The sequence below is a fragment of the Trichoderma asperellum genome, chromosome 6 (genome assembly GCF_020647865.1).
Source record: "Trichoderma asperellum chromosome 6, complete sequence".
Classification (NCBI taxonomy): Eukaryota; Fungi; Ascomycota; class Sordariomycetes; order Hypocreales; family Hypocreaceae; genus Trichoderma; species Trichoderma asperellum.
This window is the reverse complement of record NC_089420.1, coordinates 1,168,696-1,182,315: the sequence shown is the minus strand read 5'-3', so window position 1 is coordinate 1,182,315 and position 13,620 is coordinate 1,168,696. Positions and strand designations below refer to the sequence as shown.

Here is a 13,620-nt window from a genome sequence, read left to right as displayed (position 1 = left end):
ACCCCAGACAAGGCACCATTCTCCGATCAAGATGTCACTGCTGCCATTCCGCAGACACCCACATTCCTTTGCTTTTTCACCTTTCCGGGATTTGAAAATCGTGGCTGGTGTCTGTGAATAGTAGAGAGCAGCTGCTTTTCCCCATGGTAAGCAACATAGAAGCATAAGGCCAAGTACGGTGGTGATCGGTAGATGGAACCCTTGAACGAACCCAACAGCATTTCCCGCGCAGCTTCGGAGAAAATCAACAGCCAAACAGAAGATACCAAGGGACGGTATTGAGTGCATTGTCAAGCACGGACGCTCCGCCAAGCAAGTACCCCCTGTGTACCCTGTCCGCCAAAACAACCTTCTCTTTGCCCAACGGCCTCTTCCCAGCACACACCGCGCAAAGCATGTCCACTAGCCCGGGTCGACAATCGCGCCGAAACGCAGCTTTGCCCCCTCTTATTCCAAATTCCAACGAGAACTGGTGGAATTGCCCAAAGCCCCGAGCAACGAAATGTACCTCCGCGGTACTTGCTCTGCTGCTCGTCCATCTCGACTCTCCCCCTCTCTGTGCCACTCCGTTAGAGCTTATTATTTCCTTTCGCTGACATGGAATGGTCCGACTGCCGACCCAACTGCACCGATTGCCTGGGCCTTACCACCTACCTAGTCGACTACTACCTGTAAAGAGAACAATGCGTGAAAGGAATCATTGCCGACATTTCTCCTTTTGTAGCTGTTTTTTTTTTCATGCACACAATCCCAATCCCGACCTCAGATGCGGAGTGATGGCTTCAATCCTTCATTAATCTGCTATAGCGAGATTTGTCCATGGAAATTCCTTCCCTTGCCTTACACCTTGGCCCCCTGGTAAGCCATAATAAAAGCCATCAATGCCGCGCAGCAAAGCCGACAAAAGCAAACATGCCATTTTCCATAAAATTTAGCGTGTATACCGTACCGTGCCACCGGCAAACTCCATCTGCCTCTCGCTCTCCAACGCAGTTTAGCCTCGGTTCGCACCCGCCGGTTCGGCGCCCGAGGTGGCGCGCCACGAGCAAAACCCATCTCCGCCTGATTTGCCAGCCACTGGCTGCGGTATGTACCGGTGTTGTAGCCGCCTTTGGTATTGTTCTTGCTTGATTGTTGTATGGTGTCGGGCATATGACGGTGTCCGCACAGTCTCTTCTGTATAGCATCGTTTTCATGGCAAAATTTCTTTCTTTCTTTTTCCTTCTTTTCCCTACTGTAAACTTTTTCTTTTGTGCTGTACACCCAATTTTTTTTTTTTCCTTGGTAAGGATCTTCCTTTACTCTTCGTTCGGCCTTTAGCCACTCGCAGTTCTTGGTTATCCCGCTCCCGCAGCCCATCCACTCGGAGTACGGAGCCATGTACAACAACAGCCAGCTCTTAATTCTTCCTCTTTCTGCATGTCCTACTGTAATTGCATGCTCGTACAGGCACAGGTACCATACATGTACTGTACTTCGCGGGTACTCAGTCTGACGGGTCTTTCTCAGCTGAGCGGCGGAATAAAACAGCTGCTGTGCGTTAGTAGTAGCAGTAGCAGCATTGGCATCATGCCATGTAAACGCCCAATAGTCCAGAATCAACTCCAACCTCTCTCCATCATGCAGAGCCGAGTTTGCCACCATCGCTCACATTAATCGTTTCCCAAAGCTTCTACCTCAGCTTCCTTTTCCCCTTCTCTCCAGTTGCCTCATTGCGGAAATGCTGCTATTGCCGAATCCTGGTACTGCCCAGTAGCGCCTAGTTTCGCTTATTTGCTGGCAGCGCGCGAATCCGCGACCCGCATTTGAAATCAAAAAGATAGACAGCCCAAGGTGCGCTTAGTCTTGTCTTGGTACAAGCCGTGTACTCCGTGCACTCATTTTCGTCCGTCGGCTTCCATCTGCCTTACCTTATCGCACCTTGCCGTACCCTGCCTTATTACGTTGCGTAGGTAGCGTCGCGCTCAGGTTTTTTCTGCATCGGATGAGTCGCCCTTTTGCCGCTGCTTAGGAAATAAAATACCCTCCTGCTTGCCTTGCTTGGTCATTCATTAACCATTGCCTTTGCCCGATTCCATTTCCAGACTATGGTTTAGACCACCACACTCGCACCCGCTCATACACAGACACACACACCCATAATCATACACACCCTTCTAATAGCCCCAAGTTCCCCGTTCGCCTCTTTAACTTCCCTTCGCTGCTCAGCTCCTCCTCCCGTCTCGCACGCTCTTTCGCCCTCGAGTCTCCTTCTTTCGGCCGGGTTTGGCGGACATTCGGGAATAGGAAGCCCTTAACGACTTTTTGCCCCGTTCCCATCCAGCCCGATATAGTCCCCTCTAAGCAATCCAAGCATTACCAATTACCCAACCACACGCTGCTTGCTCACTCAGCGGCCACGGCAGCTCCTCCTCTGTCCGTATAAGTACTACTATTGCCTGCTCCGGGGCGTACCGATTACATACCCTCGTGTACTTTCACGAATATACCCCCCACCTGGATTATCCAAAAGCGGAGCTTGATTGTGAGATTCATATACCCATCTATCCGCTGCCGACAGGCCTTTGTCCACCCCCTCTATCAAAAAGAGACGACATCCCATCGCCTTTTGACTTTCACGTCATCGACATATATACACATCAGAGACGACGACTTCGCTCCGCAAATTGAAATCACGCACTGTTCGATCAGCTTGCGCGCGCTTTGGGAATCGTGACTGTGGGATTTTCGCAATCGCAGAGGTCGACGGGGTTACTTCGTTTCCCCAAAAGTTGGAATAAATGGCAACCGATACCGAGACGCTCTCCCTTCCGACCACGACGGCCCCTACAGAGGTCGCTGCGTCATCATGCTTGCCTCAAGATGAACATCAGTGCCGAGGAACCAAGAGAGAATGGGGCACCGACGAGTGGGATACAAGCATCACACCCAACTTTCACTTCTCTCAGCTAGGTGGGCCGAGCAACACCGCGACGAGCCCTCAGCACCAGACACAATCGCCTCAACAACCGCAGGATCAGGGAGGCGATGCCACGGTGACGGGCAAGTACGTTGCTCAGCTTAAACTTAACCCTGACGATTGCGAGAGGCCCTTGAAGCGGAGGCCGAGCTCCGACTACTGGCTAACATCCAATCTATTGTCCTCCTACAGGAGCGTAGAGGAGTCGTGCAAGCGTGCGCTAGAACACTTTCCATGTCCAAGCATCTCATTCGCCATGCCTACTCTCGAATTTGACTTTCGCATCGCTGTCGCACTCAACCCGGAACCCTCTCGAATTGAGAACCGTGTCCAAAAGGAGATCACCACCATCAAGGGTGGCAGATGGTCCGGATCATTTGGCAATGGTCGAGTCATGGTATGATTGCACCCTGGACAGTTCCATTTCCGTTCCGAATCCGACCGTGGTAAGGAAGAAAAATAACATCAGCTGACAAATCATTAGGCTGGCGGATACGATCTTGGCCAGGCACGAGGTTTTCGCCCGATTCGCATTGTTGAGGGCGCATTTGTACTGCAAACCACCGACCAGCCTCCGGCTATGCTGGAGATGCGTACGAGAGGTTCATTATCGGGCCCATGTGACGTCCTGGATACGCTGCTAAGCGCCCGGGAATCCAAGGAGAACATCGATCCACGACAATACGGCTTTCGGACTTTCGCCACTGTCAAGACCGCAGATAAACGCTACGCCGAGTTTGTCAACTGCGGGCTCTGGGTCGCCAGTGGTGTGTGGCGAGGTGAAGAGCTAATTATTGAGTGAGTTATGATTCTGCTTTTTGTTAGTCCTTGAAGCTAACCAATTTCAAAGCGCCTATCGCCTGACCTAATAATCGTATGCTGGCGACATGAGAAGACATTTTTGAGAGAGAGAAAAGAAATTTGATATTGAAAGACAGATATGAGCATAGGGAAGGCGGCGCAGGCGAATGCCATTTGAGTTTTTGTTTTTGTTTTTGTCTTCTCTAAGCGGTATGGCGGATTCACAACAACTGGCTAGGCGAGGACGGATCATCGGCGTTTTGATGCAAGCGAGGAGTTTTTGGAATTTTCGGGGTTGATCATTGGATTTTGGCGGTAAATGGTTGCATCTGGATCGGAGTATCGGAACTGAACTCTTCTTCTCTCTTCTTTTATTGAGACGGTATGGGGGATTAGGCATGGGGAGACTTGAGCGACTGTTTTTTGCTAATTTGAGCCTCTATCGATGGCGTTTGGTTTGGCTCTTGTGAAACTTACTTCATCGATGACAGCGCTCTCAAGGTTTAATAAGAGACGTGCCCATCTTCGCTCATGCGCGTTCACCGATGATTATGTTGCCGGCTCTGTTTTGGTCAGCGAGATTGAGCCATGGTAAGGCAAGAGCTCGAGCTTACTGCCTTAACCGCATCACCAATGAGCGGCAGCCTTGTAGTGATCCTGGTCATGTCTTTCTCCGTAATATCTTGTCTTGCCTTTTGATGCTCCTTGAAACGTAGAGTTCCCAAACGACTCATTTCAGGCTTATGGCAACCTCCAAGCAGTTTAGCTTCCTCAGCCTACTCTCATTGTCGTCTCCAAACGCGTCGTCTGCGTCCTCAGCAACCACGTCGTCCACGGTTCCAATAGTCCGTGTTCTAATTTTGACAACGCAGTCCCCTTGCTGCTCAAACCAGCTTGCAACGCTTAGCGTCTTTTCAATAGCTTTGCCGGTGCCCATCACCGTCACCACCGCTCCGCGAGCAGTCTCGCTGCTGCTGTCCCGCTTCAATGCCTCGACGCGAGCGTGCAATGACAAATTCTTAGAAGCAGAAGAATTGTTACGTAAGGCCTTGTCCAAGAATTTCCTAGTCCGCTTCACAACAGACATGAAGGGAGACTTTGAAGACACGTAAATGACTGGCGTCTTGGATGACGCTGGGAGCTGGCGCCGAGTAAGCGGACGCTTCTGAATCTTGGCGCCTAGAATTCAGCTGTTAGATAATCTTTAAACTTTACATCTTGAAATAATCTGTAAATGTGTCCTTTGTTACCTTGTGGAATTGGTGGCATCTTCCTTGTTGTTCCAGGCACCAGCTTAGCTGGAGGATCTTCTGGTTGGGTCATGGCGAACCAGCGGTGGTGGCTGATTTTAAGGAGTGCACAGAACGCCCAGCTGGAGCATGGATCAAAAATACAAGGATTAAATTGAAGAAGAAAAATAAGTTCAACGAAACACAAGAAGTTCAGCAGAAAAGCATAAGAGACAATTGAAAACAAATGCTGTGTTTTGGCCAATTCTCGAGTAGTTTGGGAAGAAGACTTTCATCAAAAGCACGACTGCCTGGCTCTTGCTCCTAAGTTCTTGCCCAGCCCACTTTTTCTTTATCGGGCGCTGTTTATCGCTGACCCCACTACAGTGACCTATGGCGCACCCAGCCGCTAGGAACGTCATCTTTCTAGGAAGCGGCGCCAGCATCATTGCTCCCTTTCAGCTTCAACATCTCGAAGAGAAAAACTGGCCTCTTCTCAGAGGGAATGGCTGCCTGTATCCCAGGCTCCGACCACTCGCTCCGAACCCCCCGCTGAACAGCCATGTCTCTGGACATCTGGCCTCCCGTTTCCCCAGGGGAGCTCAAGATAAAAGTCGCTGAAACCCAGGTTGGTAAAACCCAAGTAGCTACTGCTAAGTCGCCCTCCCCCCAATGGCGCCCATCGAAGCTGAGCAGACTGAGGACTGCGATTGGGTTTTCCTAGAGGGAGGCGGGAAAAAAGAAGGCGAAATGCTGATATCTTACAAGAAACGCGAGCTGGCATGGATTGTCGGGAGGACGTTGAAGGTCTGTGAAGAGCTCAAGCATGGCTTGGAAGATTGCTATGCGCTCCTGGCGCCGGTTGATCCTGGCAGCACGTTGGTCATGAGCACGCCGCGCAACGAACGGGTCAAGGGCACCATCACTCGAGTCGGCACGCGCATCGTCAAAGGGGTAATTTTGATCCATGCTTTGCTAATTTCTTGTACCTTGTAAAGCTAATGCATTGGAACACATTAGACCCTCAGTCTTCAATTTCGAACCATTGCGCCGCAGACTCTTACCCTCTCGCAGTCGTTCCCCATCCACATCCACGTCCTCGACACCCTCCACACCCATCTGACCGAATCAATCGATCTTCTCGGCCTCCTGCTCTCCAACAATCGCATATCCGATTCTAGCTCCGAAGCCAATACCTCTTCTACAAACGCAGCCCAAGGCCTCTCATCAGGAATGCGCCTCCTCGCCGACTCTATAACGGCCTCCATCGCTCTCCTCAAAGGGCCACCACTCAACGAGGCAGACACCAACTGGACCACCCAGTCCTGCCCGCCCTCGCACTTTACACCACCTTTGACGCAAAACTTCAGCTTCTACATCACCCTCCAGGAGTGCAGCATCGTCCTCCTCATGCGCGCCCTCGAGCCCGTCCACGCACCCGTCCACTTTGGCACGAAACTCGGCCTCGCTATCGGCACGTTCCGGCGCCTTGAGCATGACGAGATGGACATTATCTTCAAGTACAAGCCTGGGGGAGACGCCTATTCCGATACCAAGCGGATTTCCGCCAATCACACAGTTGAACCCCCGGCAGCTTCAAGACCTCCGACGGCAGATACACAGTTGGAGGAGGTCTATGTACGGGAAAAGGTCCGGGTAGAGAGTGCAGATCCCAGCCTCATCTCTCTGTATTCGAAATTGGGTTATTTGAGCATCGTCTTAGACCAGGCGCGGCGGAATTTGGATGCCGTCATGGCTTTCCAGCCAAAGGAATATACGAAATAGCTACCAGTATGAGTGTTGTCATAGAGCATTGATGGTGATCACTTTCTTGTACATACATGTTTTGTCATTGTTTGAAGGGGATATTATCGGTCTGATTGGTAGCATACACATTTGAAATACCCTTTGTCTCCAATTAGATGTATTTGGTCATAGATTAAGTAGCAAGCAGCACATCAAAACAGTGATAATAAAACAATATACATATATATATGGTGTCTTTGTCATGCCTATCTCGTTGCATACAAAATGCCAACTCCTACATACGTGAAGTCACCTTGACGCCACCAAAACAAGTCAATCTTGAAATCCAACGCACTGAAAACATATGACTACCAAAGCAGAATAACACGCGGCTTATGCTACAGGCGACCAGGGCATGGGGATCAGGATCCTCGACTGCATGGACTGGATCAGAGGCACTGTCTTGTGCACCGTGTCGCTCCAGCCCTCAACAGACCAGCTCTTTTCTCGGCGTGCCCTTCGCTCTTCCAAGTTGGCGAATTGCCAGAGGTGATGGACTGTGTTGAGCTCGCCAATCTGGACAAACCAAGCACCAACGCCTTCCATAACCTCCCTTCGGGCCTTGAGCCCTCTTCTCCAGTGGGTCTCCCACTCTAGCAAGTTACCAGGGTGGAGAGTGTATGATCGAAGCTCGAAAACGCCTCCTAGCTGACGTGGGGGGGTCGTAGGCCAGAAGGAGAATTCTTGCATCAGAGAGATTTTCTTAGAATTGATCAGTTTGCTGAGCTTCGTGTTGAAATTCTTAAATTCAGGGTGGTGAGAGATAGAGTGTCGAGATTCATGGTAACCCTCGTATCGCTGGTACTCCCAAATATGAACTATGAGTGCTATTATTAGCCAAGGGTGGCAAAACAGGGCATCGTGTGTAGAAGCTTTTCTTACCAAAGGTGTCACAGTCGCCAACCTCTGTCCTCCAGCTGCCGACCAGATGAACCTTGTTCTCGGGCGTGTTGGCCATCTTGGGGTAGAACTCTCCCGTGAGCTGGATATATTCGTCTACTTTGTCCGGCTTGACTTCGTGGAAGACGATGGAGTGAACGTATTTGCCTCTGGCCAAGACCTGGCTAAAGCTGGCCTCCATCTGAGCTTCCATTTCTCTGCCTTCTTTAGTACCGTAGATTAGATTCGTCAGCGGTCCTTGTTTGCGATCAGGCGCGTGGCTGCTAGCCTCGGCTGAAGCTCCTGCAGTAGTTTGAGATGAGCTTTGGTTAGGAGTCTCGGAGTCAGGCAAGTTCTGGGATCCAAACGCACGAGCTCCCCTTTCCCTTTGTGCCTCCACCAGCTGCTCTCTGAACGCTCTCTGCTTCTCGTTGAATTGCTCGATCGAGGCTGGGGAAGGGTTGATATCACCCATCGACGGCGTTCGAATACGCATCGAGGATGTCGTAGCCAGAGCTCGTACGCCAGCGCGCGGGGCTGCCGCAGCAGCGCGGCGAGACAACCTCTGAGCAAGCATAATGACGTGTGTCGTGTTGGGGTACGAGGGGAAGAAAAATCAGAGGCAGCAAAGACAAAAACCAAGGGCGAATCTCTTGTGAAGCTGTAGCGCACGATGTCGAGACGCAAGCTTTCGCCAGAGACACAAGAGAGTAAGGTCTGCTGCGTTGATGATAGGGTGCAGTAGACAGGGGGATAGTCGATAAGGATGGAGCAGAGAGCAACCAGTGGCAGAAGGCACAAGGTATGATGGAGGGCACGATTAAGGGCCGATTGGATACTGTGTTAATTTGCCGCCCAGACGCGAGTTGGCTCAGAGTTGCAGCCAGGGAAAAAGGCACGTTGCAGAGGGAGCTTCACCCCGCACCATCAAATGCCCGATCAAGGCTGCGCCGGGCTAATGCAACGGCGGTTATTGGCTGGAAGCTCAGAGTGCGTGCAGACAGATGCTCTGAGCCCGTATATAAGCGAGGAAGCTGGAGTAGATGGCGAGAAGGCAAGACGTGGGTTGTCACACGCAAGAATGCAGACAATTGGCCGAATTCCTGTAGATGCCGCTGAAGCAATGTCGAGTGTTGGAGCTGCGAGGAGTCTCAGAAACCTGGGGAAATGGAGCTGGAGGCGGTACGTACCAGCTCTGGGCTCTCCGCTTTTCGGTGCGGAGAACAAGCCCGACAGGCACCAAAAGCAGGACTGGCGGCATGATGTCACACTAAGGTAAACCGAGTCTTATGTAAGTAAGTATCATGTGACACGTCATGTGATAAAATGGAGACAAAGTCAGGCAAGGCAAGGTGCGCAGGTACGTACCAGGCAAGTCAATGCCTTAGGCAGACAACCCTTGTTCGGCTGCAGACTCGCTCGGAAGCCATTCTGGTTGGACTAAGGGAAAAAGGCTCGTTTTGAAGAACTTCACCAGCTTACCTCGCCCACCTCCGTCAACTCAACGCTTCGTCCCTCACAAATACCGCCATCATGTCTTGGTTCGGTGTCGCCCCCTTCAAGAAGTTCCCGGCTCCTTTCTGTACGTTTCGACCGGGCCTCAGCATTCGGCGGGACCAATTGCTTCCCGCCTCAAAATGCGCAAGATCATTGAGACTAACAACAGACTACAGTGAAGCCTTACTGGCCTTTCTTCGCCGCTGGTATGTGATTTGCAATATCCTCGATAGCTTTCGATAAACGCGAATATCTCGATTATGCGCCCCGACCGCGCTCGAATCGTCCCGCAATCGAGGACTTTTATGCTGGCGAAACCGAATCTTTCGACTAACATGGGATATCCAGGCCTCGTTATCGCCTATGGCGCCAACTCTGCCCAGAACGCCATGATGGCCTGTACGACTTCCCCCGAAATACCCTGCCGCGAGATTTTAGAACCAAGACTGACGCTATTTGCACAGCCGACGAGTGGAAGAACGATCCTCGCAGCCCCTACGCCAAGCAGGGCGGCAACAAGGCTCACTAAGTTACGCATATGCATAAAAATTTCAAAATTATGGGATTTGTGGGCAGGAAAAGTCAGTGGAAGATGGAGATATATATACTCGGGACGACTCGGAGAGCATGCAGGCCGAGACGCTTCGCTGCGCTGTATCATAGACTCGCATTCAGGGCTTAATAGACCTTTGTGATGAACCAAGCGACGAAAGCTACGGACATTGGATATTGATATTGCTATTAGTAAAAATCGGTGAAATTTCCTGGGTGAATGGATTGTTGCTCTCTTTCTATGCCAGCTTTGTTATGATGGATCGAATTTTGGTTTACCCGGGATCAATATTTTGTCTAATTGTTTCTCAGTAAAGCTCACGTCTGCCTATGCGCACATCTCTCAATGCACACCAATTCAAACGCATCAAAATTTAGAGCATATCAAAGAAAGCATTTATTCCGCTAAAAGGTTAAAATAAGCTGCCTGCATCAAATCAAAAGATCCTATAAGCTCGCCGGTTACTCACCAAAACCAGTAGCGCCACAGGAATTCTAGTTTTTTCTTCTCACCAATCAACGGATTACTAAGTCAAATCCCAACTCAGCCTTATCTCTTACTCAACCTTCAACTTGCCACTTACACGATACAAAGTCAAAACCCTCCTTTTTTTTAGATGCGATTTCCTTTGTTCCGTGCTGTTACGTATAGACAGTGTAGATTCTTGCCTGTATCTCGTACATCGTCGCATATACCTCGTTTCTCAGCTTCCAGTCTTTGCGCAATGTCATCGTCAGCCACACCAACGGGAGCCACTCCAACTGGCACTCCCCGGCCAGAGAAACAAGCCCAGAAGAATGCTGGAAAGAAGGAAGTCAAGATATTAATGATACACGGTATGCATTCTCTAGGTCTTCTCTCCAAACCATACACTTTCACACCTTCACACCCCCAAACTTGGAGCTTTCTCACGCACTCCTTGACTCATCTCATCTCATCTCATCTCATCTCATCTTACCTCCCCCATCTCATCTCATCTATCAACATCTAACTAACTGTAACAAAAGGCTACACACAATCCGGCCCTCTCTTCCGCGCCAAAACCCGCGCCCTCGAGAAACTCCTCGCCAAGACCCTCGCCCCCATCTCCCTCCTCCCAGTCCTCTTCTACCCCACCGGCCCAAACCGCCTCCTCCCCCAAGACACCCCAGGCTTCGTCAACTCTTCCTCCGCCGAATCCCAAGGCGGCGACGCCATCACCGATCCGGCAGACCTCCCCGACACCTGGGGCTGGTTCCGCAAGGACGACGGCTCCAACTCGTACCGCCTCTTCGACGAGGGCATGGCTGTCATCGCTGAGGCTATCCGTGAGGCTGGCGGTATTGATGCAGTGTGCGGCTTCAGCCAGGGCGGCGCCATGGCGGGCTTCATCGCCGCTGCTTTGGAGCCTTCGAGGCCTGTTTTGGAGGGCCCGGCAGGAGAGTGGGCCCGCAAGTTGAGAGAGGCCAACGGCAACCAGCCTGTCAAGTTTGCCATTTCGTATTCTGGCTTCTATGCTGCGGTGGACTCGCTACAGTGGCTGTATGAGCCAAAGATCAAGACGCCGACTCTGCACTACATCGGCAGTCTGGATACGGTTGTCGACGAGAGCCGAAGCCAAGGGCTGGTGGATAGATGTGAAGAGCCACTCGTTGTGGTCCATCCTGGCGGCCATCATGTCCCGGTATCCAAAGAGTGGGTGATGCCTCTTGCTGGGTTCATAAAAAACCATGCCAGTGGCCAGGAGGCATCATAAAGCCCCAAAAAATTGAGAGAGAGAAAGGAAAGGGGCTAGTTATTAGATTATTGAGCGATAGACATAAACTAGAGCCTAGATATATTTGAGCGATTTTCATTTAAAAGAGCAAGCTAAGATGGGAAATAGAAACATAGGACATGGATACAAGCCATCATATAAGCGTTACATAACCTCAGATTTTTTTTTCCCCGAGACTATCTAAACCTGTAATCATTACAAGCTGCGAAATGCCCATTAAAGCCATGTCTGCGAATATTTCGTATAATATTGCCCTTTCAATGCACCGCGCAGACCTAATCCTCCCTTTATAACATCTATTTGGATCCCGTTGGCTGGATACGTGCCATCATCTCCTCCTTCGTGATAAGGTGATCGATTCTTTCCAAGAGCCCCAGTAAGCTCTTCATGTTGTGGCTCCACTCGTTCAAGACATCATCTGCATCTCTTGGCTTGGCAAAGCTGACAATCCGGGCTGGTCGATCAATCTTTGCATACACAGTCTTGGATGTGACTAATTCGCTAATGTACTTCTCCGTCTCATCTTCCGCAAGGTCGAGGAGCTCAGTAAGGCGGCTCATCTGGATGCGAGTGTAGTATTTGGCAATGACCCTGACATTGTGCTCAATAACACGCTTTCGCAAGTCCTCCCATCTCTGGTTAGCCTTTTCATCTGCAGACTGTCCAGGCTGGGCGTCGAAAACATCGGTGCTGCACAGGTGCGGGCCGAATTTCTTGGCGATTTCCGGCCACCGCATCAGCTCATGAACTGTGAAAAGCCGAAGAAGTTCAGCATCGAGAGAAACCTGCGTGTTTCGAGAGTCTCGTTGTATGCGCTGGAGGAGATCGTGTTGTTCGTTGTCGTAGGGAGCGAGGATTACAAAGTAGATGATGCGTTGCAGAACCTATCATGAAAGTATCAGTTTCTGAGTGAAGGGGACCCAGTGAACTTGGGGAGGGTATTCTTACAGGATGGAGCTTTGCAGGGTCCTCTTCGACAGCCTCTGTATCGAGAACTTGGCGGTAGTGCTTGCATGCGTCCAGGTATTTGTCCTCGTGCTTCGCCAATGTAATCTGCTGCTCGTAATAGCGCAGCTTCAGGTCTGTTGTGTCGTCCTCCTTCTCTTCTGGGACTTCTTCTCCACGAGCCTTCTTCTTCTCACGTTCCTTCTGCTCCTTTTCCAGCTGCTCAGCCGTCTTCTTGGGCTTTCGCGACAGGTATCTTGTGCTAATCTTTCGAGCCAGAATGGCCGCCTGTGTCCAATCGCCATTCTCAATGCAGAGTGCAACCTGTGCTAGGATGAACTCCGTCTTCTCTCGTCGATCCATAGAGCCAAAGGTCTCTACTTGAAGCTCGCATAGAATCTCTGTGGCCGCTTTGATATCGCCCTGCTGCTTCTTGATATCGGAGAGAATCTTGGTAACACGGGCGCGCTCGACCTCGACAAAGATCTTTCCTTCGGTAACCGTTCGCAGTGTTTCGATAACGGACAGCTTGGTCTTGATGTCGGGAGTTTCATCGAGGAATCCGACAACGGTCTGGACCATCTTGGTAATGGCCTGCTTGAGCTGGCTGTGCTTCTTCGACAGGACCAGAGTTTGGTCATTCATTAAGCTCCAGTCGCCGGCATTTTTGCATAGTGTAACAATCGCCACAAGGACTCGTGATGTGGAGGCAAGGTCCGAAGCCTGTCGGTGTGTCAGGGAAGCTATTTGGAAGCTGGGGTTGGCAGTGGTGAAGCTGGCTTACTTGACGGGTTTGCTTCTCAAGGGCGGCAAGCTTCTCGATTGCGCCCTGGAGGTTGGTCTACACAGAGATGTTAGCTCACACCAGATACAGATAGCTCTCCAGCCGAGAGGCCGTACCTTGGCGAGAGTCTCGGCCTCTGGAAGCTGCTGATCAACTTCCTTGGAGAAGTCCTTCTCGGGCTTGAGGGCTGCCTCCGACATTGTGGCGGCGTGTTGTGTTGATTCGGCGGCAGAAAGGGAAGGGAATTGAAGAGGGAGTTATTGTATCTCGGATTTAGCGTATTTTGTCGGTAATTGGGAATGGCTGGTTAGAATGAAGATGGTGGTTGTTCGGTTTGATACTACTAATGGGCAAGGCTGCTGTGGGTAACGCAAGAGGCACCTGCCTGACGTCCTCAGCGTATGTAATCCT

General features: G+C 50.9%; 7 protein-coding genes across 7 annotated transcripts; 4 read left to right on the top strand and 3 right to left on the bottom strand.

Moving 5' to 3' along the window:
* Window positions 1–1,592: 1,592 nt before the first annotated feature.
* Window positions 1,593–3,866, top strand: TrAFT101_009858 (uncharacterized protein). The gene is made up of 3 exons (XM_024903846.2): window positions 1,593–3,356; window positions 3,444–3,757; window positions 3,810–3,866. The coding sequence occupies exons 1-3, from the start codon at window positions 2,781–2,783 to the stop codon at window positions 3,826–3,828; spliced, it is 909 nt and encodes a 302-aa protein (XP_024761208.1). The 5' UTR covers window positions 1,593–2,780; the 3' UTR covers window positions 3,829–3,866.
* Window positions 3,867–4,119: 253 nt separating this feature from the next.
* On the bottom strand, window positions 4,120–5,245 carry TrAFT101_009857 (uncharacterized protein). The gene is made up of 4 exons (XM_024900107.2): window positions 5,011–5,245; window positions 4,375–4,939; window positions 4,238–4,323; window positions 4,120–4,176 (listed from the first exon to the last, which is right to left on the bottom strand). Exons 1-2 carry the CDS (start codon window positions 5,081–5,083, stop codon window positions 4,491–4,493), a joined length of 522 nt encoding a protein of 173 aa, XP_024761209.1. The 5' UTR covers window positions 5,084–5,245; the 3' UTR covers window positions 4,120–4,176; window positions 4,238–4,323; window positions 4,375–4,490.
* A 186-nt stretch (window positions 5,246–5,431) lies between these two features.
* TrAFT101_009856 (uncharacterized protein) lies at window positions 5,432–6,989 on the top strand. Its single transcript, XM_024908057.2, has 3 exons — window positions 5,432–5,617; window positions 5,758–5,943; window positions 6,010–6,989. Exons 1-3 carry the CDS (start codon window positions 5,552–5,554, stop codon window positions 6,772–6,774), a joined length of 1,017 nt encoding a protein of 338 aa, XP_024761210.1. The 5' UTR covers window positions 5,432–5,551; the 3' UTR covers window positions 6,775–6,989.
* TrAFT101_009855 (uncharacterized protein) lies at window positions 6,841–8,873 on the bottom strand. Its single transcript, XM_066128778.1, has 3 exons — window positions 8,047–8,873; window positions 7,678–7,977; window positions 6,841–7,613 (listed from the first exon to the last, which is right to left on the bottom strand). The coding sequence occupies exons 1-3, from the start codon at window positions 8,249–8,251 to the stop codon at window positions 7,129–7,131; spliced, it is 990 nt and encodes a 329-aa protein (XP_065984901.1). The 5' UTR covers window positions 8,252–8,873; the 3' UTR covers window positions 6,841–7,128.
* Window positions 8,874–9,131: 258 nt separating this feature from the next.
* Window positions 9,132–10,118, top strand: TrAFT101_009854 (uncharacterized protein). Its single transcript, XM_024900118.2, has 4 exons — window positions 9,132–9,256; window positions 9,348–9,377; window positions 9,520–9,570; window positions 9,636–10,118. The coding sequence occupies exons 1-4, from the start codon at window positions 9,208–9,210 to the stop codon at window positions 9,698–9,700; spliced, it is 195 nt and encodes a 64-aa protein (XP_024761212.1). The 5' UTR covers window positions 9,132–9,207; the 3' UTR covers window positions 9,701–10,118.
* A 178-nt stretch (window positions 10,119–10,296) lies between these two features.
* On the top strand, window positions 10,297–11,652 carry TrAFT101_009853 (uncharacterized protein). Its single transcript, XM_024903847.2, has 2 exons — window positions 10,297–10,560; window positions 10,732–11,652. The coding sequence occupies exons 1-2, from the start codon at window positions 10,341–10,343 to the stop codon at window positions 11,457–11,459; spliced, it is 948 nt and encodes a 315-aa protein (XP_024761213.2). The 5' UTR covers window positions 10,297–10,340; the 3' UTR covers window positions 11,460–11,652.
* TrAFT101_009852 (uncharacterized protein) lies at window positions 11,426–13,561 on the bottom strand. Its single transcript, XM_024900108.2, has 4 exons — window positions 13,326–13,561; window positions 13,210–13,266; window positions 12,429–13,148; window positions 11,426–12,364 (listed from the first exon to the last, which is right to left on the bottom strand). Exons 1-4 carry the CDS (start codon window positions 13,407–13,409, stop codon window positions 11,777–11,779), a joined length of 1,449 nt encoding a protein of 482 aa, XP_024761214.1. The 5' UTR covers window positions 13,410–13,561; the 3' UTR covers window positions 11,426–11,776.
* Between the last annotated feature and the right edge of the window lie 59 nt (window positions 13,562–13,620).